This window comes from Ipomoea nil, unplaced genomic scaffold (assembly GCF_001879475.1).
Source record: "Ipomoea nil cultivar Tokyo-kokei standard unplaced genomic scaffold, Asagao_1.1 scaffold1900, whole genome shotgun sequence".
Taxonomy (NCBI): Eukaryota; Viridiplantae; Streptophyta; class Magnoliopsida; order Solanales; family Convolvulaceae; genus Ipomoea; species Ipomoea nil.
Window position 1 is genome coordinate 1,053,078 of NW_017618328.1, and position 26,160 is coordinate 1,079,237.

The 26,160-nt window shown below is 34.6% G+C and overlaps 1 protein-coding gene and 1 non-coding gene across 2 annotated transcripts; both read left to right on the top strand.

Moving 5' to 3' along the window:
• The first annotated feature begins 14,520 nt into the window (after nucleotides 1–14,520).
• TRNAM-CAU lies at nucleotides 14,521–14,592 on the top strand. Its single transcript has one exon. It is a non-coding gene; the product is annotated as a tRNA-Met (tRNA).
• Nucleotides 14,593–23,596: 9,004 nt separating this feature from the next.
• LOC109193663 (F-box/kelch-repeat protein At3g23880-like) lies at nucleotides 23,597–24,121 on the top strand. Its single transcript, XM_019344517.1, has one exon. The coding sequence runs from the start codon at nucleotides 23,597–23,599 to the stop codon at nucleotides 24,119–24,121; it is 525 nt and encodes a 174-aa protein (XP_019200062.1).
• The last annotated feature ends 2,039 nt before the right edge of the window (nucleotides 24,122–26,160 follow it).

Here is a 26,160-nt window from a genome sequence, read left to right on the forward strand (position 1 = left end):
CCTCTAACTCCAAATGTCTAAACCCTAACCCTTCTCGTTACCATTTTCCCCATCTACCATCCCCCGCTCTCTCTATTAGCACCAAAATCCTCTTTGTTAAAATTCCATTTCCATTTCATATATTTCCATTATTTATACACATTACCTTTTCTAAATGCAAAACAAATAGGCCCAATTCTCTTAATGGAATTTGTTTTCGTCGGCCAACGAAATTTCTTCCGGTCCAAATGTCTAAACCCTAACCCTTTATATACTCTTTAACATTTCCCCCTATACCATCCTCTCTCTCAAGTCTCCCCTCAATTTAATCTTCTCTCTCTCGCTCTCAATCTCTTTTGACTCTTGTCTCTCGATTCGGAGAAAGATTTCTATATATCTATCAACACGATCTCTTCAATCGTCATCGAAACTCCTTAGATTGAGAAGGTAATCTATAGTCTCATCCCCTTTGCTAGCTATAAGACTTGAATTTTTTTTTTTTACAACTGTAGATTTATGTTGTCCATTTGAACAACCGCAAAAAAATAAATAAATAAATAAATAAATAAATAAATAAATCAAAAAAAAATCAAAAAAAAAAAAACAAAACAAAATGTTTTTTTTTTTTTTGGTAAAGAAATTGAAATTTGGAAAACATGGACAAATTCATTTTGAAACATATTTTATTGAATACATTTTCTAATTTTCCTAAATTTTGGTTACTTAATTAATACACCCGCATTTAAAAACTTGTCCGCAATTAAATGTGAGAGAGATATAGAAAAAAAAAACTACCAAAATTCAAATAGCTTTTGGGCTCTTTTGATACAATTCTCACTCTCTCTATCTCTATCTCTCTCTTTATCTCTCTATCAATATTTATATCAATCTTTATATCTGTCTTTATATATATATATATATATATATATATATATATATATATATATATATATATATATATATATATATATACTTCTAAAAAAAATTCAGAAGTTTTCATTTTCATTAGAAAGCTATTTAATGTGTTCAAATCTATTTATTTATCAGTGTATAAAATATGAAACTAATTGACATTAAATTTTTTTCTTCATAAAGCATTAAAAATGTAGTGACAATTGATAAAAGTATCAAGTAATATTGTAACTATGTAGGTTGTTATGGCCTTGTGGTTAGGTAGATGGGATAAAGTTAGAAATAATAGTAAAACAAGTAAAAGAAATATGAAGGTGATATATGGGATGATGGGAGATGATGGATAGTAAGTAGACATAGTGGCAAATAGCTACGTGGGAATCATTTTAGTTTTTAAAATTCTTATTAGCAGTTTATTAAAAATTAAATATGTAAGTATTTTACCTCGACTATAGCTCTGGATATCCGGACGATCCTAAAGCTTCCGCTGTAACAAGGCAGGTTAGTCGTTTACTACACTTTATGTTAATCTTAATATTATTATCTAACATTTGGTATCAAAGCCTAAATAATCTCTGCCTAGTTATCAATTATATTAAATTGTAATATAATTTCGTATACGTATCCAGTGCTTCGTATATGGTATGGTTTTTCAAAATGCTTAAGTTTTTTTTTTCTATTCTTTTGAAACATGCAATGCTCACTGTTGCCGATCAACGAGATGCCTACCGTCGCCGGATTACGAACGGAGTCCAGGGCAGTGTGCGGCGTCGGCGGACCACTGCTGCTGCGAGGCGAGATGGCGAAGGCAACACGGATCTCCGGCAGAAGGCGTCTTCGCGCTCTCCTCATTCAGGCAGCACCATGGCGGCGACATGACTATGGCCGTCGGCGGTGGTGACGTCGCGATGAAGACGACGGTGATGGTGCTCTACATGTTTCGGACGGCGGCCCCTGTTGCGACGAACAGCCGGCGACAGGCGGCGACGCGGAGAGAGGTGGCACGGCGGAGGAGGGCTGGATTTCCGGCCGGCGCCGCATCAGGCCATGGCGGCGGTATTTAGCGCTGCGCTGGGTTTTCCGGTGAACCGTCGCTGCCCCCTCTCCGCCTTCGCGTTCTCCTCTCCGTAAGGACGTCGGCGATGGTGGCTTCGTGATGAAGCGGCGGCGGTTGCTCGTCTTGCGATGAAGACGACGGGCAAGACAGAACAGGGAGTCCTTGCTGGTTTTCCGGCAATTAAATGGGAGACTCCTGGTACGGTTTTTGGTTTTAATTAAAAGGCAATATACTTTCTTTTTTTACCTTTTTGTTATTTGCCTTATATTTAATATTTATATATATTAGTTTTGGTAAATGGTGATTATTTGGTTCATTATTGCCATATTTATATTACCTCAATTAATACTATATATTATTTGTGGCAAATGGTAAATATTAGTAATTACTTGTTTTTGAAATAATAAGGCCCTTTAGTCTTTCTTTAAATTTTGGCATTAAAAATTTTAAATTGAGATTAATTGTGACATTATTTGTGATTGAATTGTTGCCGCTATTAGTACAATTAAATTATTATTCATTTTTGGGCAAATATGAAGGTTTGATTTGCTATTTGAATTTTAATTTAATATTGAGAGTTGTATTGATGTCTTTAATTTTAGTTTTCTCTCAATTTTGACATTATATTCACAATTTAATTATTATTCAATTTTGAGCAAATATTAAGTATTAAATTTGCTACTTGAATTTTAATTTAATATTGATGTGCATATTAAAATTACTTCAATTATTGCAATTTAATTAGTATTTATGAGTTAATAATATATTAATTTGCAAAATCCAAACATGCTTTGTATATTTTTTAAATTATTTTATTATAATTGTACATTTAGAAAATCATTTATTAAAGTTGGATATAGCATATTATTAACTCATAGATTTTATATTAAATATCATTCAATTTTGGATCCTTAGGCTAATTTTGGACATTAGCGCCTATTAAGGCGGTTTGTTTGGTTTTCTCATTTAATTTTGAGCATATTTTAGTCCTAATTTTCACTTAGGACTTTAAAACCTATTTTGAACAAGCTATTTAGGACCTGTCTTGGTCAGTATGGATCCTATTATTATTTGATTGATATTTTAATAATAATTGTAGCACATTCTTTTTATTTTGATTATAACATGTTTATTAAGTTTCAATTATTACTAACTACCGTATTTTGTTAACGGTATTTATCGTTGGTGATAATATAATGCTTGGATCTATTTCCATATTAGAGCATTTATCATTCATGTTATAATTAACTTGGGACATTAAGGTTTATGGGCTTCACTTAAGCAATTTTGTGCTATAATTATTATCATTGTCTGATTTTGAGTCATTAAGTATCTAAGGATTACAATTACCATTTGAAGTCATTAAGACTTATAATTATTGTTTTGGCCATTAAGAATTATAACTATTATTTAAGTTAATTATGTTTTTAATCTATTAATAGTTTTAAGGGCCTTAACAATAATATTCTGTTTTCTTAATGGTAAGCAATGTACATAGTTATGTTGCGTTTACATTATTGGTAATTTGGTCATACCTTAATTTTAGTCTCCGACTCATTACAGTCTTGATTAATTATTATGTGGTAAATTGAGATTAGTATTTAGCATCCCTTAATTACAGTTTTACATTTATTGTGGTTATTGTTAATTTACATTAATGATTACTGTTATATTAAGTTGAGGGGCTAATCTCATTTATTACCTTTCATAATAATTATTAATTCATGGTAATCTACTATATTTGGTACATTGGTAAGATTACCCATGTCACTTCATTTTCTTACCAATAAACTGTTGCGTACCATTGGGCGATTCATTGAGATTACTAGCATCTACGTGTCAACTAAACTCTTCGCGAAAGTGGGAGATTTTGGAGGCTTTCTTCGTTATCGAGGTTAGTGCTATTGATAGATGTGGTTTGAATCATTAAGGTACGCAAATCATTAATTACTGTTGAGATTAATAAGAACAAGAAAAATAACAATGGCAGTAAAGGATAAAGAAGACAAGATTTACGTGGTTCGACAATGTGCCTACATCCACGGGAGTGAAAGTATTCTCTTATTATTTGTGATGGTAATCCAGGTGATGAGATACATTGATTATATTTTTAGGCATATAATCTCCCTTTCACTCCTATTCCTTATATGAGACAAACTCATATTCCTAATCCTTATATGAGACAAACACAACAAATCTCCACCTTGGCGAATATGCTCTCTAGGAGAAAAGATAACTCAACAAATCTCCACCTTGGCGAATAAGCCCTTCAGGAGAAAATACTTATCTAACCATCTCCACCTTCGCAAATAAGCCCTTTAGGAGAAAAAAAACTCATCTCATAGTCTCCCTGGATTAGGACCACCATGTTCATTTAACATCTGGAAACACCCAACAAGTGCAAACAATGTTTGAACTTGTCACTAGTAACTGCCTTTGTCAACATGTCTGTTGCATTCTCACTTGTATGAATTTTCTGCAACAAAATCTCACCAGAAGCAACCAACTCTCTGACCTTATGAAACCTTACATCAATATGTTTGGTTCTGGCATGGTATACTTGATTTTTAGCTAAGAAAATGGCACTTTGATTGTCACAGTGTAATTGAACTCCATCTTGCTCAATACCCAACTCCTTAATCAAACCTGAAAGCCACAAAGCATCTTTAGCTGCCTCAGTCACAGCCATGTATTCTGCTTCAGTTGTAGACAAAGCTATAATAGACTGAACTGATGATCTCCAGCAAATAGGACCACCCCCAAGAGTAAAAACATACCCTGTTGTAGAACGTCTATTATCCATGTCACCAGCATAATCAGAATCCACATATCCCATGAGTACATGCTCATTCTGTTGACTCCCAAATACAATACCATGCTCCATAGTGCCCCTTAAGTACCGGAGAATCCATTTAACTGCTTCCCATGCTGCTTCCCAGGTTTAGACATGTACTTACTAACTTGGCTAACAGCATGAGCCAAATCAGGTCGAGTACAAACCATTGCATACATTAAACAGCCAACTGCACTAGCATAAGGAACCTTTGCCATATTTTCAATCTCACTAACTGTTTGGGGACACTGACTGGATGAGAGTTTAAAATGATTAGCCAAAGGGGTACTAACCGGTTTAGACTTACTCATCCCAAACCTGTCAAGAATTTTCTCTATAAAACTCTGTTGAGTTAGCCACAACTTTCTTGCACCTCTATCCCTGTGAATTTCCATGCCAAGAATTTTCTGTGCAACTCCTAAGTCTTTCATATCAAATTCCTGACCCAACAAAACTTTCAATGCAGTAATATCATTCATACTCTTAGCAGCGATCAACATATCATCCACATACAGTAACAGAAAAATAAAAGAACCATCACCAAGGCTTTTAACATAGACACAACAATCATACTCACAACGTGTATAGCCAATTTGAATCATGTAAGCATCGAACCGCTTGTACCACTGCCGTGGAGCCTGTTTCAGCCCATACAAAGATCTCTTGAGTCGACAAACCAGATGCTCACCTCCGGGTTTAACAAACCCTTCAGGTTGCTTCATGTAAATTTGCTCATCTAGATCACCATGCAAAAAAGCTGTTTTCACATCCATTTGTTCCAAATGCAAATCCCAAATGGCTACCAAAGCAAGTACTAATCTGATAGAAGTATGTCTAACAACAGGAGAGAAAACCTCATCATAATCTATCCCCTTCTGTTGAGAAAACCCCTTCGCAACTAACCTAGCCTTAAACCTTTCCCCTTCTTTTTCTGATACTGGTGGCTTCTTTCTATAGACCCACTTGCAACCTATAGCCTTCTTTCCTTGAGGAAGTTGAGCTAACTCCCAAGTATGATTATGATGTAAAGACTCCATCTCCTCAATCATACCTGCCATCCATTTATCTTTCTCCTGGCTAGAAATAGCCTCTTGAAAGGTAACTGGATCATTATTAAAAACAAGAAGTGCAAAAGAAACCATATCCTCAAACCCATACCTACTAGGTGGTTTGACATTGGTGCGTCTCGGTCTATCTCTAGCCAAACTGTAATCTTGTAAATTTTCTGAACTCGAACCTGCTGCAGATGTAGGATCTGCAACTTCTTGAGTCTCAACCGTAGGTGGATTAACTACTTTCTCACTCAAAGGTACACGATCCATATCCACTTCTACTGTGCTAGAACCATCAACTAGTGTATCTTCTTTCTTTGGCTGGAACATGAAATTCTCATCAAACACTGCATCTCTGCTAATCACCACCTTTTTGGTTGCAGGATCCCAAAACTTATATCCTTTTACACCTTTCTTATAACCCAAAAAGATGCACTTCTTCGACTTGGGATCTAACTTTGATCTCTCATCACCTGGAATAAGAACATAGCTAGGACAACCAAAAACTCGTAAGTGATCAAAACTTACAGGATTACCTAACCAAACCTCCTGAGGAACCTTGCCACCAAGTGATGTCCGTGGTGATCTATTGATCAAGTAACATGCCATGTTCACTGCTTCTGCCCAAAAACACTTAGAGAGCCCAGCATTCAATCTGAGACACCTTGTTCTCTCAGCAATGGTTCTATTCAGCCGCTCAGCAACACCATTTTGTTGTGGTGTCTTACGCACTGTATAGTGCCTTTGAATTCCATGTTCTGCACAGAATTTCTGAAATTCTTTCTCAGTATATTCTGTCCCGTTGTCAGACCTCAAGTACTTGATTTTTCTTCCAGCCTGGTTCTCAACCTCGGCTTTCCACAACTTAAATTTCTCAAACACTTCAGATTTATGTTTCGAGAAATACACCCAGACTTTCTTAGAAAAATCGTCAGTAAAAGTAACATAATATCGAGAGCCACCCATTGAAGGTTCCCTGGTAGGTCCCCAAACATTAGAATGCACATAATCCAGAATCCCTTTAGTTTTATGCTGCCCAGTAGAAAAACTGACTCTAGTCTGTTTCCCAAAAACACAGAACTCACAGAAATCTAGCTTACAACATTTAACTCCTTTTAACAAATTCCTTTTCTGCAAATCAGACAAACCACGTTCACTAAGGTGACCCAAACGTAAATGCCACAACCTAGTAGTATCATCACTAGACTCAACAGAATGTGCTCCACCTACAACAGTACTACCCAACAACCTATAAATGTTCCCTGTGGTCCTTTTCCCTTTCATCACAGTTAAAGCACCCTTACTAATTTTAATGGTTTCCTTATCACTCTCAGACTTATGAATAAAACCATTAGCATGCGAACTGCCAAGAGAAATCAGGTTCTTAGTTATTCCCGGTATATGTCTGACATCATGCAAAGTTCTGACAATACCATCATACATCTGGATGTTAACATCACCCATACCTATGATATTATGACATCTATCATCACCCAGAAAAACAGAACCGAAAGTACCTGACTTATAGGTTGTGAACCACTCCCTGTTAGGTGTAATATGATAAGAGCATCCTGAGTCTAGAATCCAAGCATCTGACAACTTACTCGATGAAACTGCTAGAACATCACCTTCACTATAATCTGAGTCATCAACATGCACCACGTTCGCCGCCTCTTGTTGTTTTTTCAACTTTGGACAATCTCTCTTTATGTGCCCAATCTCATAACACTTGTAGCACCGGATTTTCCTGCTATTTCTGGACTTAGACCTAGAGTTTCTCCCCCCAGAATTACCCTTCTCTTGTTTCCTTCCACGATCCTGACCCTCTTTAGCATACAAACTTTCACCAATAGACGATCCATCTCCTACACTCTGCAAGCGCTTATTATGAGCTTGCAGGGCCGCAAAGATCTCGCTGTATTTAATCGTGTTTTTCCCGTATGTTAGAGTAGTCACCAGATGTTCAAAGGAAAAAGGTAATGAACATAGCAAGATCATCGCCTTGTCTTCATCTTCAATCTTGACATCAAGCCTGGCCAGATCTGAGATTATCTGGTTGAAGACATTAATATGATGCACCAAGTCTGAACCCTCCTGCATCTTAAGCCCATAAAGCCTTTGCTTTAGATACAGTTTGTTCGTTAGAGATTTTTCCATGAACTGAGTTTCCAATTTATCCCAAATTTCTTTTGGGGCTTCCAGGGCCATAACGTGATACACAATTCCATCGTCTAGGCATAACCGAATGGTTCCTGCCGCACGCTCCTTCAAATCTTCCCAATCTTCCTCTTCCAGATTTGCTGGCTTATCCGCCTTCAAAGTTTTCAGAAGACCCTGTTGTGCCAACAAATCCTTTACCCTAGATTGCCATAACCCAAAATTCCCTGTACCATCAAATTTTGATACCTCAAATTTTGTACTTGAACTAGTCATCTCAACAGAGCTCTGATACCAATTTGTTGAGATTAATAAGAACAAGAAAAATAATAATGGCAGTAAAGGATAAAGAAGACAAGATTTACGTGGTTCGACAATGTGCCTACATCCACGGGAGTGAAAGTATTCTCTTATTATTTGTGATGGTAATCCAGGTGATGAGATACATTGATTATATTTATAGGCATATAATCTCCCTTTCACTCCTATTCCTTATATGAGACAAACTCATATTCCTAATCCTTATATGAGACAAACACAACAATTACAGTTTATTATTATTTGTAACTACTGTTATAGCGGTTAACCATTTTGAACTAGTCACATTTTATCCTTGAGAATATGGAAACATTAAGATTACTATGTTTGTCATTATTAAATGTTAATAGTGGTTATAATGCTCCTTATTACTATTAATATTTTAATAAATGATAACATTATTTTTATGGTTAAGTCATGAATTGTTTCCAAATAGATTTATGTGACATTTATTTTTCAGACTTAAGTTGTAATAAGTTTTGAAGTTATATCCGAAATGTTTTAAAGGTTAACAATATACAAACTGAAATTAATCAATGATGGAGCACTAGCAATATTTATTGGAATCATTTTGAAATTTGTATGGCTTGTATTCATTTCGTACGTAGTGACATTTAAATTTCTTGTGGATAGTGAGAAATAGATCAGACTTTGGTTAAAATATATATTTTAATTTTTTTTTCAGATAACAAAAGGAGTTTAATTAAAACTTAAAATATATAATTATATATTTTTTTTAATTTTCAGATAACAAAAGGAATTTTTATATAAGACAAACAATCAGGATGTCATTCCCTACTCCTAAGCGCCATATGCCACAACAAAATCTGAATCAAGATTTCATCACAGAAATCCTCAAAAGGCTGCCTGTGAAATCTCTGCTGCAATTTAGGTGTGTTTCAAAAGTTTGGCGTGCTTTAATATCATCTCCATAATTTGTCAAATTGCACCTAAATTTTCATTCGAAAAGGGATATTAAGGTCATGACGTATAGCAGTGTAAATCGGATTAGCTATATGTCCTTGTTTTCTATTACAGAAAACAAGCAATCATCATTTCGCAAGTTTATTACATTTGACTGCTCGGTCTTAATCCCTGAAGGTGGTTTCGAATTCTTGGGTTCTTGCAATGGACTCTTTTGCTTTCGTGCTAAACCGTATCAAATAATGATTTGGAACCCTTCATTAAATGGAAACATCAAGACAATCCCAGATGTCTGGCGGTCGGGCTACATTATTATTATATTTGGATTTGGATACGACATGCATAATCAAGACTACAAGGTTGTTTATGCTTATTATGCGGAGAATAATGGTGATGAAAATGTGATTTTGTGTATAGTTTTAAGCGTGGGTCATCGAAAAGAAGTGATAGAGGGTTTAGTAGTGGGTTTGTTTATCCCAGAATTGTTGTGTTTGTGAGTGGTTTGTTTAACCACCGAAACAGCCAAAGCTATAGCATTACCCATCCATGAACATGGAGCTGCCATTTGTATGGGTGAGTCAAGAAGATTGCTTTTTGCTGGTTTTCATCACAAACATCAAATGGAAGTTTGGGTGATGAATGAGTTTGGAGTTGAAGAATCGTGGATTAAACTAGTCTACATTTCAAACTTACCAATTCATCATCCACTTCCCCGGGGTTCAGAGAACACTGCATACATGGTTCTGTGTAATGATAAACTCGCAATTATACATGTTTTGGAAAACGGTGATATTCTAATGATGGATGGGCATCAGTTGAAGCTCCATACACCTAATGCTAGAAGGGGTAAGAATTTTAATATCCCCTATGCTATTGGTTATATGGTTACTAGTTATGATTGGTATGTAAATGAATTGTTCATGTCATGTTGGGGGAAGAAAATTTTGCATTTTGATGTGTTGATTTAGAGTTCATTAACGACTTTATAATTATGTTTAATTAAGTATAAAATAGTACCAGGACTATGTGGTCCAATGGTATCCGGGTTGGACTTCAATTTGGAAGATTATGAGTTCGAGCCTTAGTGGAGGCGTTATTGGTTCTCTGTGTTTCAGTAGGTTGAGAAAGTATATGAACAGATACTACAATGTAATAGAACCAGTAGCATTCAAAAAAAAAAAGTATAAAATAGTAATTCTTTTTATTGTATCATTTGTGCATGAGCGTTGATGAAGTAAATTTTACTAGCCAAGTTTGGTGAACTATAGATTTGTGTGAATGCAACACGGGTAAGATAGAAATGTTTCTATGTTAAATTTCATTGCATTTTAATGTTTACCCACACAAACATAGTGTAAGGGGTTATGACTTTCGATGTGAAGCGGGGGGGGGGGGGGGGGGGGGGGGGGGGGGGGTGAAGGAATGTTGAGCATAGATGGTTAGGTTGGGTCATGGGGTTTACTGACTTACCGCTAAGGGGCCAGGGTGTGGGGGCAGTGTTTAGACCAATGGTCCCTATCCGCCGAGTGTTTACCTCCTAACTCCTCGAGCTATAGTGCGGCTAGTGGGCATCGAGCCCTCTCCGTTGTGTCTGTGGCACTTCCCGCTACTGGGGCTGGACAAAGTGGTGCGACAAGATCAGAGGCTGGTGAGGATGTTGGAGGTAAAAAAAAGAAGGGGCGAGGTAGTGGAGGAAAATGCATATATGGTATATACTATCAAATAATAAACATTTAGTACACAAATAATGTACATTTAATATATTAGAAATATAAATTTATTCATGGTCCACCATTTAATTTGCCATTATTCCTAGCTCCTTTATTTATTATTTTTCAGTTTCTTGAATTGTAACCTTGAGTTGTATATAATCTGTTGAACTTAATTAAGGCTCCTAATAATAATAATAATAATAATAATAATAATAATAATAGTAATAATAATAATAATAATAAAATATTATTATTATTATTATTACTATTATTATTATTATTATTATTATTATTATTATTCCTATCACGATTTTGTATATCCTATGGTTCCTACCCGGTTCATGATGGAACCTGGTTTCATAAAATCATCACAAATTCACAATGTAATTCCATTATAATCACATTAATTGCATTTAGGGAGATTTCCATTCTAATTTCTATAAATGCATATCGGGAGATTCATATATATATATATATATATATATATATATATATATATATATATATATATATATATATATATATATATATATATATATATATATATTATCTGTTATAAAATGTATTTGGTGGACAATATTTGTAACGTTTGTAACAGACGCATTTATAACTCATTATGTAGATTTGTAATATTTCACTATACATATGGAGATGTACCCCTTGTATTGTATGAAGAAGTTAGATAAAGAATTATACTCTTGCTTTGTCTCTTATTTTCTTTCTCTTTGCAATTCCTTTGATTAATTATGCTTGAGCAAATAGATTACAACATGCCTCATTTATTTTCCTTATGAATTTTATGAATTAACTTCCTTATATGATTTCATTCATCATGATGAAACAAATTGACCTCGGTACGACTTTCAAAAAAAAAAAATTGACCCCGGTACGAATCAATAAATTTGTATAATTTACAGTGGTAAAATAGACAAAGATCAAGATATAATTGTAGTATTAATATTGAGTGGATAACGCTACAAGAGTGTTGTACGAATATAACATGATTTGTCTAATTATTTAAGACATAAGCTATTTATACCAGGAAAGTTTAACAAATTAAACTTAGCTAAAATCAAGGTATATACGTCTCGGGAACGGGTCAATGCCTAGTTGGGTGCCCTGGGTTCGGCCCCAAGTTGTAGTCTTGGTCTGGATTGCCTTGCTTTCTCTGGGTCGCCTTCTTTGGGCTCGAGTCACCTTCTTGGTCTGCGTTGCCTTCTTGGACTCCAGGGTTCTCATTCTTAGGTCTAATATGTCTTTCACATCTATACACAACGTCATTTCATTTATTTTCCTTAATGGCATGTTTGGTTCATGGAATAGGTCAAGAATGGAATAATATTCCTTGAAATAGACTTATTCCATCGATTGGTTGGATCATTTTGCCATGGGAATAACATGCCTAGGAATGAGCTATTACCTTCGAAAGGGGAATAGCCATTCCTAGGGGGGGGGGGGGGGGGGGCCTTGGTATTAGCTATTCCCATGCCCTTGGGAATAGCTTTTATATCACAAATACCAAAAATACCCTTTGCACATTATATAATATTTATATTTATTTAATAAATATATAATGTATTATATATGTAAATTAAAAAAATTATAACTGCATAAGAATCCTTAATTATGGAGCCTTGGCTCCTAAATTAAGTAGCCTGCCCATCTGCATGCCTAGCGGATGGGCATTGCAAGCTTGCCTAGCGGATGAGCATTGCAATTGAAATTATGGAGCCTTGAGGCTATTTTATAGGAGCCTCAAGACTCCATTCCTTACTTCTCCAACCGATGTGGGATAAGTGAGAAAATAAATATAAATATAAATATGTATTTTATATAATAACAATAATAATAATAATAATAATAATAATAATAATAATAATTATTATTATTATTATTATTATTATTATTATTATTATTATTATTATTATTATTATTATTATTGTTGTTGTTGTTGTTGTTGTTGTTGTTGTTGTTATTCCCTCTCTCACACACACATGCATATACATGTATATAAATATAAATATAAATAAATAAATAAATAAATAAATAAGTAAATATATATATATATATATATATATATATATATATATATATATATTATTTATTTAGGAAGAAACAATAATAAATAAAGAATAATATATATATATATATATATATATATATATATATATATATATATATATATATATATATATATATATAGGCGAGTTCAGGTGCGGTAGTGTCTTACGGTGCGGCGATTTCTTAAGGTGCGGCAACACCAATAGTTCAACAAATATGCACCATCAACGTTAGGAAAATACACCACACAAAACAGAGTAAACAGAGCCCCGCATCACCAAACACACACCATTAGGTGTGAGTAAAAACACCATACACTATTCGGAAATACACCATTGGGGGTGGTGAGTTATATGGTGTATTTTTTTGTCTATTGTGTATTTTGTGATGTTTTATTGCATATCATATTCATTATTATTATTATTATTATTATTATTATTATTATTATTATTATTATTATTATTATTATTATTATTATTATTATTATTATTATTATTATTATTATTATTATTATTATTATTTTGTATAAGGGTATTTATGTCTTTAAAACCTATTCCATTTCTATTCCTTTAACCAACCAAACACTGGAATACAATTACTAAAGTCTATTCCTTCAGCCAACCAAACAACATAATACAATTCATATTCTATTCCTTACCTATTCCATTCCTTGTGGAATAACATTTCTATTCCCTCCAAATTCATTTCGTGAACCAAACATGCTGTAAGTGTATTTAGGCAGTTTTATACGCATACAATTTTTACGTACGTGATTTAAATGTATTTACTTAAATGCAGGCAGTTCTCTGTTCTATATCTAATAATTCGTAAACATTTAATTTATGCAGACAATTGTGCGCGTATACAATTAATAGTATTATAGATACTTGTTCAAAAACAGATCTATGCATCCCACAACAAAGTCCTTTCATAAATGATCGCCATTCCAATCTTGATTTGCAATAACCGCTGATCTACAGAATTATAATTATAATTATTAGGAAATTAATAATTAAATAATTACATGAATATATATGTTTTTTAGTACTACTTACTCTATTACAATGTAGTATCTGTTCATACATACTTTGTCAACCTATTGAAGCACGAGTCAATGCCCCCATTGGAATTGAGGTGTCATCGCACTACAAGCTGCTTAATACATATATACTATTAAAAACAGTATCCATTATGGTAAATTAATTAGTACACACTTGTAGTGATTCAAAATATATATAGGTATTGGATTATATGAGAATAAGTTCTTAAGAGAAAACTAAGAACTAATCTTAGTCTTACATCTGAAAAAATCGGATGAATAAGATCTTTATGACTGAGATTGGTTCTTAGTTTTCTTTCTAGGGGTGTGTTCTCATGGAACATAGCTAACTCTATGGGACTTTGTGGCAGCTGATCCTTGGACAGTGAAGTTCAAGGCAACATGGCGGACCACTATTATTTGAAAGACTTCAAAAACCAATTTTTAATATAAAATAATTACTTAAAATATGTCAAATCAGAGTGGCGCAATGGAAGTGTGGTGGGCCCATAACCCACAGGTCCCAAGATCGAAACTTGGCTTTGATATATTTAGATTTAAATGTCTTTTAACCTTAGCTTTAGTGAATAGTAATTGTTGAATTACAAAATAGTACACTGAATAGGATAAGTATGTTACCTCTGAGTAATAATTGTTGAATGACAAAATAGTACACTGAATATGATATGTATGTTAGTTTCTTTTTAAAGTTTACCCATGAGGCCACACTTTCTATGAGTGGTGTATGGTTTCTATAAATACCTAAAATGTTACAAGTTTGGTTCTTGTTAATACCCTTTTGGTTGAACCGCTTTTATGTGCAATTAAGTTGATCCAGTGCACCAGGACTATGTGGTCTAATGGTATCCGGGTTGGACTTTCATTTGGAAGATTATGAGTTCGAGCCTCAGTGGAGGTGTTATTGGTTCTTTGTGTTTCAGTAGGTTGAGAAAGTATATGAACAGATACTACAATGTAATAGAACCAGTAGCTAGCATAAAAAAAAGGCGTGACTAGCATATCATCTATCTGAAGCCAATAGGACAAATGATGTATTAGCTTTCAATATTTCGATAGGGTAAGTTGAAATTACTTAAGTGAGGTTCTTCTACATCTCTCTTAGTTCCTTCAAGGTAGTCAGCCACCAGGTTGATAGAGTCCATTCCAAATTTGCTCATCTCCTTCCAGATTCTCCATTGCCTCCGAAATTTCAATAGTGTCTCCAACTTCTTATGATTTCTCCACTCCTTCTGAAACAACTGTTGGAACATCTATTCCTTTCGGACCAACTAAATCTGATCTCTCTATTTCTCCCGGAGTAAACTGTTGGAACATCTATTCCTTTCGGACCAACTAAATCTGATCTCTCTATTTCTCCCGGAGTAACTTCAGCTTGTGGCTCCCCTCAACCATTGACATGGAAGACTATCCAAACGCCACTGTTAGCTTGCCTCATGTTCAACTTTGGAGAGATGGATGAAATCTTCTATATTTCACTGATCATAATTATCTTCGTTATCGTCGTCAACCTTTTTGGATCAAGAATTCTTTTAAGGGACTAAAGTTTTAAATTTTGGAGTGCATTTCTTCTCCAATACTTATTGATAACATGTATTCTTTAACTATATTTTACTCCAAACTTTAGCCTATTTTGTGCATAAAGTTCCCCGAATCATGTGTGCATATTGACACTTATTTGCGTGCTTTATTGTCTTAGGCACATTTATTCACAAAAATTAAAGAAAATATTTTGGGGCATTTCTGGTTGATTTTGGAACAACAAATGAAGATCGAGGAGCACGCTAAGAGAATTAACATGGCAAGGGGTATGGCCACCAGGTCAAGGCCGTTCCTGAAATATTTTGCACAACCTTGCCTTCATCATGCTAAATTGAGGCAATGTACACTTCAATTTAGGCTGAATTAGGCACGACCATGCCCTTAGCCGTGCCACTGTGCGTAATATGAACAGTACTTAAAAGTGTTTTATGCTGTATTTTGGGGGAGGCGAACCCTAGATAGTTTCAATCGGATCCCCTTTATTTCCTTTCATCTTTTAGGGCTAGGCTAGCTGATATTACATATCATCAACATATTATCCAATCTTTTAATATCGGATTAAAGTCGGTTCAACTTCAACATTGCATCTTCATAGAAAACCTTTTTAATACTCTTTCTTTTATTTCCTCTACAGTGTTCATAGTATTCATATGTGCGTTTTAGTTGTTCTTCTTTATAAAGTGCTAGTAGTTCAATTTGGATTTTTGGATTAGGGATTAATCCCTTTCGTAAGTGCTAGTTATTTAGATTTTGCATAAATGGTGAAATGCCCAATTCTAGGGTTCACTCTTCTAATGAATTTTGTTTTTGAATATTGTTGATTCTTGGTGCACAACAAGGATAAGCTTGTTTTTGGAGTGTAGGGAATGGCAACCAGGTACCATAGAACTCTATGGTTAAGCATGCTTGACTTCCAAAAATCCCAGGATGGGTGACCCCTTGGGAAGTAAGCATAGTGCAGCAATGAGATCCAACATCTGGCTTTGGGGTACTTAGTACGTATGCCACGTTTAGAGCCACAATCCTACATCTAGCTTTGGGGTACTTAGTATGCCACGTTTAGAGCCACAATCCTACATCTAGCTTTGGGGTACTAGCTTTGGGGTACTTAGTATGTATGCCACGTTTAGAGCCAAAAGGAGGAACTTCATCTTCTTCTGCCATCTACGAAAGCCCACGCCTTCAAATTGTTCCAACTTAGGGAAGTTGGTTGCAAAGTCTAGTAATCCTGAACTCATCCTACCTCAGAAAAAGAAGCTTATAGATATTTGCCAAATGTGAGTGTTTTATAATAAGGAAGTGAGGAAACGAGATCTTTAGGCGTGTAATCACTTTCATATAAGCTTTAAATCTCCCTCATATAAAGCAACAAGGTTCAAGATTTAATCTTATGGGGATACAAGAAGATGAATGAAATTCTTAAGTTGCTTTGTTTAAGAACTTCCTGTAGAAATGTAGTACTGTGAAATATCTCAGATTAATGCATGTTTATTGCCTGTACTTTTTCAGACATTTCTCCAAATATTTATTGATGCAAATAAAGCAGCTTGAAGAAGTTACATGGAAGTTACTGGAGTTCAAAACCTCAACTTTCATAAGATATATCTTATCTGATATATCAGACATGAGAAATATAATTATATAAACTATATAATTATAATATGCGTACTGCATTTGAATTTTATGGAGTAAAATATAAATACATATATAATATTTGTAACTAATGCATGTAACATGCAAAAGCTAAACAAATATAATATATATATATATATATATATATATATATATATATATATATATATATATTAAGTTATATTCCATCACGCATGCAGCAAAGCAAAATGTTTAAATCATTAATATATTACTAACGAATGAAGCCACCGAAACCAAAGAACAAAAGCTATAGAAACCAACGAGAATCGTGATCTAACGAATTTAAACAAAATGCATGCGCCATTAACTCGTTAAACCCGAATGCTTTGTTAAATTCCTTCGGCGGATTCGATACCACCGAATTGATTAAGGCATTGGTTCGTTAAGCACCAATGTTTTTTTACGACCAATGAATCATTAAAACCAACGAAACATCCATATCAACCTGAGTACTATTCGGTTCCAATCGTACGTAAAATACATATTTCCCAACTTGATTTCTACCAAACTAAAATAATATTTATAACTCCGCAATTCCAAATATTATTCAAGCTTTTCATTGTAGTACATTTGAAACATTAATCTCCATTACTATATAAATTTCCAATAGATATTCTAATCAAGGTTGGACGTCAGCTAAATCTCTTAGCTTGCTCTAATTCTATGTCGAAAATCTTTAATTGTAATGACATGTGACCTTGGCATTCACTCAGGAGGTGGACTGCTTGAACTTCCTAATGAAAGACCAAATAATGGTGGCAGATAGGTTCCCTATGAGAATATTTAGATGGACTGTTGGATTCACTTCTGAAAGAGAAACTAGCCTGGCATCTGTCTGGATCAGATTGCCTAAGTTAAGTGCACATCTATTTAATACCAATGCTCTTAGGCAGGTTTGTAAGCCAGTGGGGAAGTTCTTGGCCTTAGATAATGCTACCTTGAATTTTACAAGACCTAGTTATGCAAGGGTAAGGGTAGAAATAGACTTGCTTGCACCCAGAATAGATGAGATATTCATTGGTTTCTCGGAGGATATTGGAAAAGAGGACATGGGGTATTTTCAGAAGATTGAGTATGAGAGGGTTCCTGGCTATTGTACCAATTGTTATAAGCAAGGTCACACAGTGGAGTTCTGTAGATCAGGGGTGATGGCAGGAGGTCCAAGCAGAAACTGGTCTTCTTTTAGGCATGATATTGGGATGGAGAGAGGGAGACAGTCAGCTAAAGGGATAGTGGAAGGGAAGAGGACAAGGAGTGTTAGTAGGAATAGGGAGGGAGTAGAAAAGCAGGCAAGTGATAGGGAGGGGGAAAAGGAGGCTGCAGAAATACATCCGGGGATTGGAGACCTTGGGGCAAGCACGCACATCTGGGACAAAGAAAGATGAAAATGTGCAGCAGAATGTTCAAGAAGGGATCTATGACACTGGGAGAGAGGGAGCAGGAAGGGGGAGGGGAGGATCAGTTAGAGGGAGAGGGGGTAGAAACGCAAATAATTATGGAGGAGGTAGGGGGCAGTTTAGAAAGCAAAATACTGGAGTGGTGATTAGGGAGCCTTGTGAGGGGGAACCAGTGGTGGAGAAGGAGACAACTCAGTATGGGAAGGGGAAAGAAAAGGAAGCAGAAAGGGTGCAGGTGGTTGAAGGGGGTGGTTTCAATGCCCTGTACGATGTTGATGAGGAAGGAAATCAAATAAAGCCAGAGGAGATTGATCCTGGACCAGAACTTGTACCAGGCCAGGACAAGGCAGCCCATAAGGATGATGTCTCTGATGAATTGTCTGATGTTAGGGACTCAAGTGAAAGAACAAGAACAGAATCAAAGGGTTGCTGAAAATGAAGTAGAAATTGAAAATGATTGTAAGAGGATGCATGTATCACCAGTGGGAACAAGGACAAGGGCTCAGGTTAGTCAGAACTTGAACCCTCAGCAGAATCAGGAGCAAAACCAACCTCAAAGGTCTATCAAGAGGGGCAAGAAGGCCTCTCCTAGGAAAAAAAAAAGATGAAAGTTATATGTTGGAATGTGAGGGGAGTGGGCTCCCAAGGCTCCCCTCATAGGATCAAAAACTTGGTGAGAATGTATAGGCCAAAAATTGTGTGTCTGTTGGAGCCATTTAGAGATGCTGCACAAATTAAAACTTTTGCAATATCAATTGGGCTTAGTGATGCTCAATTGTCAGAGTTGCTTGAGAAGGTTTCGGCCTTTGGGCCTTTTACATGAGTAAGCCGTGGGCTTTTGGTGGCAGTTTAAGGAGGGGCCTTTGGGCCTAGAAGGCCGAAGGGCCTGGTTCTATTTAGGCCATTTGGCCTCTTTTGATTTAGGCTCATGGGCCTTTTTAGTCTTATAGTCTTTTGTGGTGGGGTGGTCACTTTTGGGCCACTCTTGTACATATATTGTGAGCCATGGCTCACTTTTGGAGCCATGGCGTTCTTGTAAAGGCGTTTGCCTCCTTTTGATGGAATAAATGCACAGTTCATATTAAAAAAAAATAATAATAATAATAATAAAAAAGAAAAAAAAATGCGCATTTTGGGTGACATCTTGAATTGGGTATTTCTCCCTATTCTCCAGGGGTTGTTCATGCACTTAGGATGTGGCTATCCTTAGTCTGGTAGAAGGTGGGGCACGAGATAAGGCTAGAGGTGGTGTAGCCATGTTGGAAACCTTACACGGGGTTATGTGTTTTTGCTTAATGAGCCCACATTACTGCTATAGGCCTTGCACTCAAGCATGAGCATATGCCAAGACAAATTATTGTATGGACCATGGTCCACACAATGTTATGTGAACCATAACAAAAAATACATTTTTAATATACTAAATTTACATTATTTTTGTATTGAATGTACATTATACAATATAATGTACACTCAGTACAAAAATAATGTACATTCCCAAAATATAATGTACATTATTTTTGTACTGAACGTACATTATTTTTGTACTGAATATACATTATTTTACAATATACAAAATATGGTCCATACAACTTGTATGGACCATGGTCCACACAATAATGATTGATATGCCAACATGTAGTAGTGCCTACGTACCGCTTGGGGCAAACCACGTGTGATCATACAAGTGTTTCTCACACATGGCATCATGCGAGGAATTCATTCAAAATTTCACGGCACATCCCATATTCCAAAAGATTTGATGGACTAGAGCAACAGTTCTCAGATGCTAGACCTTTGCTTACTGTGCACAAGGAGCCCCCCTCACGTTGAGAGGTTGCTCCCACACTGCCGCTGGTGAGACTCAATCCTCGGTCATTCTTCCAAACTTTCACCTCTATGACCAGTTAAGCTACCCATGCGGGCATATTCCTTAGTTTCATATTTCTATGAAATTAATGTTCTTTAACATCATTCTAATTTTGATTTCCAATGCACTAGAATTATTTTCTAGTACTGGAATATATTTCCAGTGCACTGGAAAAAAAATATTCCAGTGCACTAGGAATGACAGATTGTGTCAAAAAATTAGTTATACAGTACTGGACATTTGTTCTCCAAATATTAACTATACATATAGATGATTCTTCATCTTGTCAATAAAACATTCCAAGTGAGGCAACTAAAGAGTTAGTTGTGTAAAAAAAACAACTGATATTTGGTAATTAGTACTTACTAGTAGTGTGCTTGAACTTTGCATTGCTATTTTGTTATAAAATGTTTAGACCATGGATTTGGAATATTCGAATATATATTGTTTGGTAGTGTATTTGTAAAATTAGGAAATTTTAAAATTTGGCGTTCTTAAATTGAACCGAATACCGAATCGGACCAATTTCGAACTAAAATCGAACTTTTTCAAACCGAACCGAATTATAATGCTAAATCGAATGATATCATTTTTTAAGTACCGAAACTAAAATAAACAAATAAGCGAAGAATAAAACAAAGAAGAATAAAACACACACGAATCTAAATGACTAACAACAAGTTTGATTCATGGAACATGCTTAAAATGCTATAGAATTCCTATGAATACGATTATTCCATCATTTGGTAAGTTTATATATTTTTGAAAAAACTATTCTCAAGAATATGCGAGAATAAATATCTTTTATTATATAGGGTACAATATTTCAATAATTTGAATGCTTACGTAATTTCTATTTCTAAAACGAACCTAAACTTAAATACAATTCCTAAAATATATACATTTCAAGAACCAAAAATGAAATATAATTCATATTCTATATCTCCCTTTTCGATTCCCTATTGAATATTACTCTTTTTCCTCCAAACACAATTATGTAAACCAAATATACTCTAATTGCTACTTTGTATGGAATTTTTATTCCCATTTCCGTATTGTATAGTCCTTACCTTTACTACATTAAAAACAAATTCTTTGATTGGATTTTTTTTTTGTCGTCCCACCCAATTTCCTCTAACTCCAAATGTCTAAACCCTAACCCTTCTCGTTACCATTTTCCCCATCTACCATCCCGCTCTCTCTATTAGCACCAAAATCCTCTTTGTTAAAATTCCATTTCCATTTCATATATTTTCATTATTTATACACATTACCTTTTCTAAATGCAAAACAAATAGGCCCAATTCTCTAAATGGAATTTGTTTTCGTCGGCCAACCAAATTTCTTCCGGTCCAAATGTCTAAACCCTAACCCTTTATATACTCTTTACCATTTCCCCCTATACCATCCTCTCTCTCAAGTCGCCCCTCAATTTAATCTTCTCTCTCTCGCTCTCAATCTCTTTTGACTCTTGTCTCTCGATTCGGATAAAGGTTTCTATACATCTATCAACACGATCTCTTCAATCGTCATCGAAACTCCTTTGATTGAGAAGGTAATCTATAATCTCATCCCCTTTGCTAGCTATAAAACTTGAAAATTTTTTTTCAACTGTAGATGTATGTTGTCCATTTGAACAACCGCAAAAAAAAAAATAATAATGTTTTTTTTTTTTTTTTTGGTAAAGAAATTGAAATTTGGAAAACATGGACAAATTCATTTTGAAACATATTTTATTGAATACATTTTCTAATTTTCCTAAATTTTGGTTACTTAATTACTACACCCGCATTTAAAAACTTGTCCGCAATTAAATGTGAGAGAGAGAGAGAGAAAAAAAAAAAAACTACCAAAATTCAAATAGCTTTTGGGCTCTTTTGATACAATTCTCACTCTCTCTATCTCTATCTCTCTCTTTATCTCTCTATCAATCTTTATATCTGTCTTTATATATATATATATATATATACTTCTAAAAAAATTGAGAAGTTTTCATTTTTATTAGAAAGCTATTTAATGTGTTCAAATCTATTTATTTATCAGTGTATAAAATATGAAACTAATTGACATTAAATTTTTTTCTTCATAAAGCGTTAAAAATGTAGTGACAATTGATAAAAGTATCAAGTAATATTGTAACTATGTAGGTTGTTATGGCCTTGTGGTTAGGTAGATGGGATAAAGTTAGAAATAATAATAAAACAAGTAAAAGAAATATGAAGGTGATAAATGGGATGATGGGAGATGATGGATAGTAAGTAGACATAGTGGCAAATAGCTACGTGGGAATCATTTTAGTTTTTAAAATTCTTATTAGCAGTTTATTAAAAATTAAATATTAATTTATTCATATAGATAATTTATTAAATTCTAAATAAATTAATTCTATAATAATATACATACTGAATTTAATCAATGATGTAACACTAGCAATATTTATTGGAATCTTTTTGTAATTTGTATGGCTTTTATTCCTTTTGTACTGACATTCAAATTTCTTGTGGATAGTGGGAAGGATCATATCGGGGTTTGGTATAAATATATAATTATTGTTTTTTTTTTCTATTTTCAGATAACAAAAGCTAAGGAAATTTAATCCAAGACACACAATCACAATGTCATTTCCTACTCCTAAGCGGAAGCGTCATATGCCACAACAAAATTTGAATCAAGATATTATCACAGAAATCGTTAAAAGGCTGCCTGTGAAGTCTCTTATTCAATTTAGGTGTGTTTCAAAAGATTGGCATGATTTAATCTTGTCTCCAGAATTTGTCAAATTGCACCTACATTTTCAATCGAAAAAGGATAATAAGGTCATGACATATAGCAGGTTAAATTGGTTTATTAGCGGTACGTCCTTGTTTTCTATTACAGAAAACAAGCAATCATCATTTCGCAAGTTTATTACATATGACTGCTCAATCTTTACCCCTAAAGATGGTTTCGAATTTTTGGGTTCTTGCAATGGGTTTTTTTTGTTTCCGCGCTAAACCGTATAGAATAATCATTTGGAACCCTTCATCGAATGGAAACATCAAAAGAATCCCGGATGTCTGGAAGTTGGGCTACATGGGCATTTTTGGGTTTGGATACGACGAGCATAATGACGACTACAAGGTTGTTTATGTTTATTGTGCTAAGTATGGTGATGAGAATGTTGTTATGGTGTACAATTTTAAGCATGGGTCATGGAAAAGAAGTGAAAGAGGGCTTAGTACTACTGGGTTTGTTAATCCAGGAATTGCTGTGTTTATGAGTGGTAGTCTCAATTGGTGCAACAACAACTTTCAAGGCAGTGACTGGAATTGGAACATAATTTCTTTCAACTTAACCACTGAAACTGCCAAAGCTATAGCTTTACCTAGCCATGAACATGGGGTCGCTATTTGTATAAGTGAATCAAGAGGATTGCTTTTTGCAGGTTTTCATCACAAAGGTCAAATGGAAGTTAGGGTGATGAATGAGTATGGAGTTCAAGGATCGTGGACTAATCTAGTCTGCATTTCAAACTTACCATTTCATCATCCACTTCCCCGGGGTGTTGAGAACACTGCATACATGGATATATGTAATGCTAGACTCGCAATTAAATAGCCGACGTCGTATGTTATTTTAGTTTCAATTTTTTTATTTAAATAAGTTACGACGTCGGCTATTTTAAAATAGCCGACGTCGTACCTATTTTGTTTTATTTTTTTAATTACAATAATATATGACGTCGGTTATTTACTTTAACCGACGTCATATGTATTTAAAAAAATAATAATAATTTTAAATATTTAACGTCGGATTTTCTAAAATTCGACGTTAAAATAGTGACGTTAAAGCTGTTTTCTGTAGTAGTGTATATATGTATATATAGTACAGGTTTTAGTATTAATATAAAAAACTATTAAATATTAACAAGAAATGAGTTAGTTTAGCTAGTAGAGCACATGTTTGATAATTGTACCTAAATGTTAAGGGTTTGAATCCTTTGGCATTAACATAGTTTTAGAGTTTTTTTGACTCCTTTCCGTAGGATTCAACACAGTCACATTTTTAATAGTTTTTCTAATATTTATAACACACACACACACACACACAAACACACACACACACACACACACATACACACACACACACACACATACACACACACAAATGTTTTATATTAATATTGAGATATGTAATTTATAATGTGTTTTCCATTCAAATTATTTTATCAAATTAATTATGTTTCATATTTTGTTACGAATATTTTTATGAAGTTTCGATGTGTTTTATTTTTCGCCCATATCCAACAATATTTACAACTATATCTCTTAGGTAATTTTTTTTTTAAATTATCTTTTTTGTTTTCATGTTTCGCTTTTACTGGAAAAATTTTCTGAATCCAACCCTACTGCTTCGCCCCCCCTCAACCGAATTTCTGGCTCCGTTCCCGCTTGGGGCCTTCGGCCTTAAGACTATTGGATTAGAAGGGATGAAGGAAGGCCCAAAACAAGAGGGTAATGATGTTAAGCTTGGAATGAGGGGATAGGTAAATCCACTAGGAGGTGTGGTGATATTGGGCTTGGAAGGAGTGGGTTGGAAGGCCCACTATGAGGAGCGGGTGATGATGGGTTTGGTAGGACGAAGGTAGGCAAACCCACAAGTGGGGAGTCATTGTTATATTGGGTTTGGAAGAAGTGGGTAAGAAAGTCCATAAATATGGATCATGACCACCATTAAAGGGTTATGACCGGCCACGAGTAGTCGTCACTGGACTGGCGAGAGGGACCGCCAGGTTCCCTAAGCCATGGCATGGGCGGTAGCTGTCCAGCGCCTCTTAGTTGGACTAGTGGGTGTGAGGCGATTTAAAGTTTTAGTCAAGTTTTGAGTGTGTGTCAAAGTATGAGGTTAGTTTGCATATGATAAGAAAATAAGGTGCATAAAGTAAATGATATTAATATTTTTATAGTGATTCGGAAACATTCTTACTCCACACTTCTCCTTAACTCCAATGAAGCTCCACTAAGAATTGCTACACAAATACAAATTGATAGAGGCTGAAATGGTACTAGCTACCTATCATCTTAGTCTAACACCCCATGTCCAATTCTCATCATTCCTACATGCTATATTTCCTAATTCTATGGTTTGCCTGGGCTTAAAAATTACCAGTGATGTATAGTATCAAAAGTAATAGAATGCCTAATTGCTAATTAAAGATTCAACAAAGAAGAATAAAACACACATTAATTTAAAAGACTAATAACATGTTTGATTCATGGAATATGTTTAGAATGGTGTAGAATTCCTATGAGTAAGCTTATTCTATAATTTTTTAAGTTTATATATTCATGAAAATACGTACTATTCTTAAGAATATGCTATCCCTAATAATAAATATTTGTTATTATATAGAGTATTTCAATAATTTGAATGCTTACGTAATTTCTCATTCTAAAACAAACCAAAACGGCAAAACCTGAATACAATTTTTAAAATATATACATTCCAAGAGCCAAAAATGGAATATAATTTATATTCTATATCTTACTTTTCGATTCCCTATTGAATATTATTCTCTTTCCTCCAAACTCAATTTTGTAAACAAAATATACTTTAAGGGCTAATTTGTATAGAATTTTTTTTTCCATTTCTACATA

Coding starts and splice junctions, on each gene's coding strand:
- LOC109193663 (XM_019344517.1), top strand. CDS start 23,597: ATGGGCATTTTTGGGTTTGGATACGACGAGCATAATGACGACTACAAG.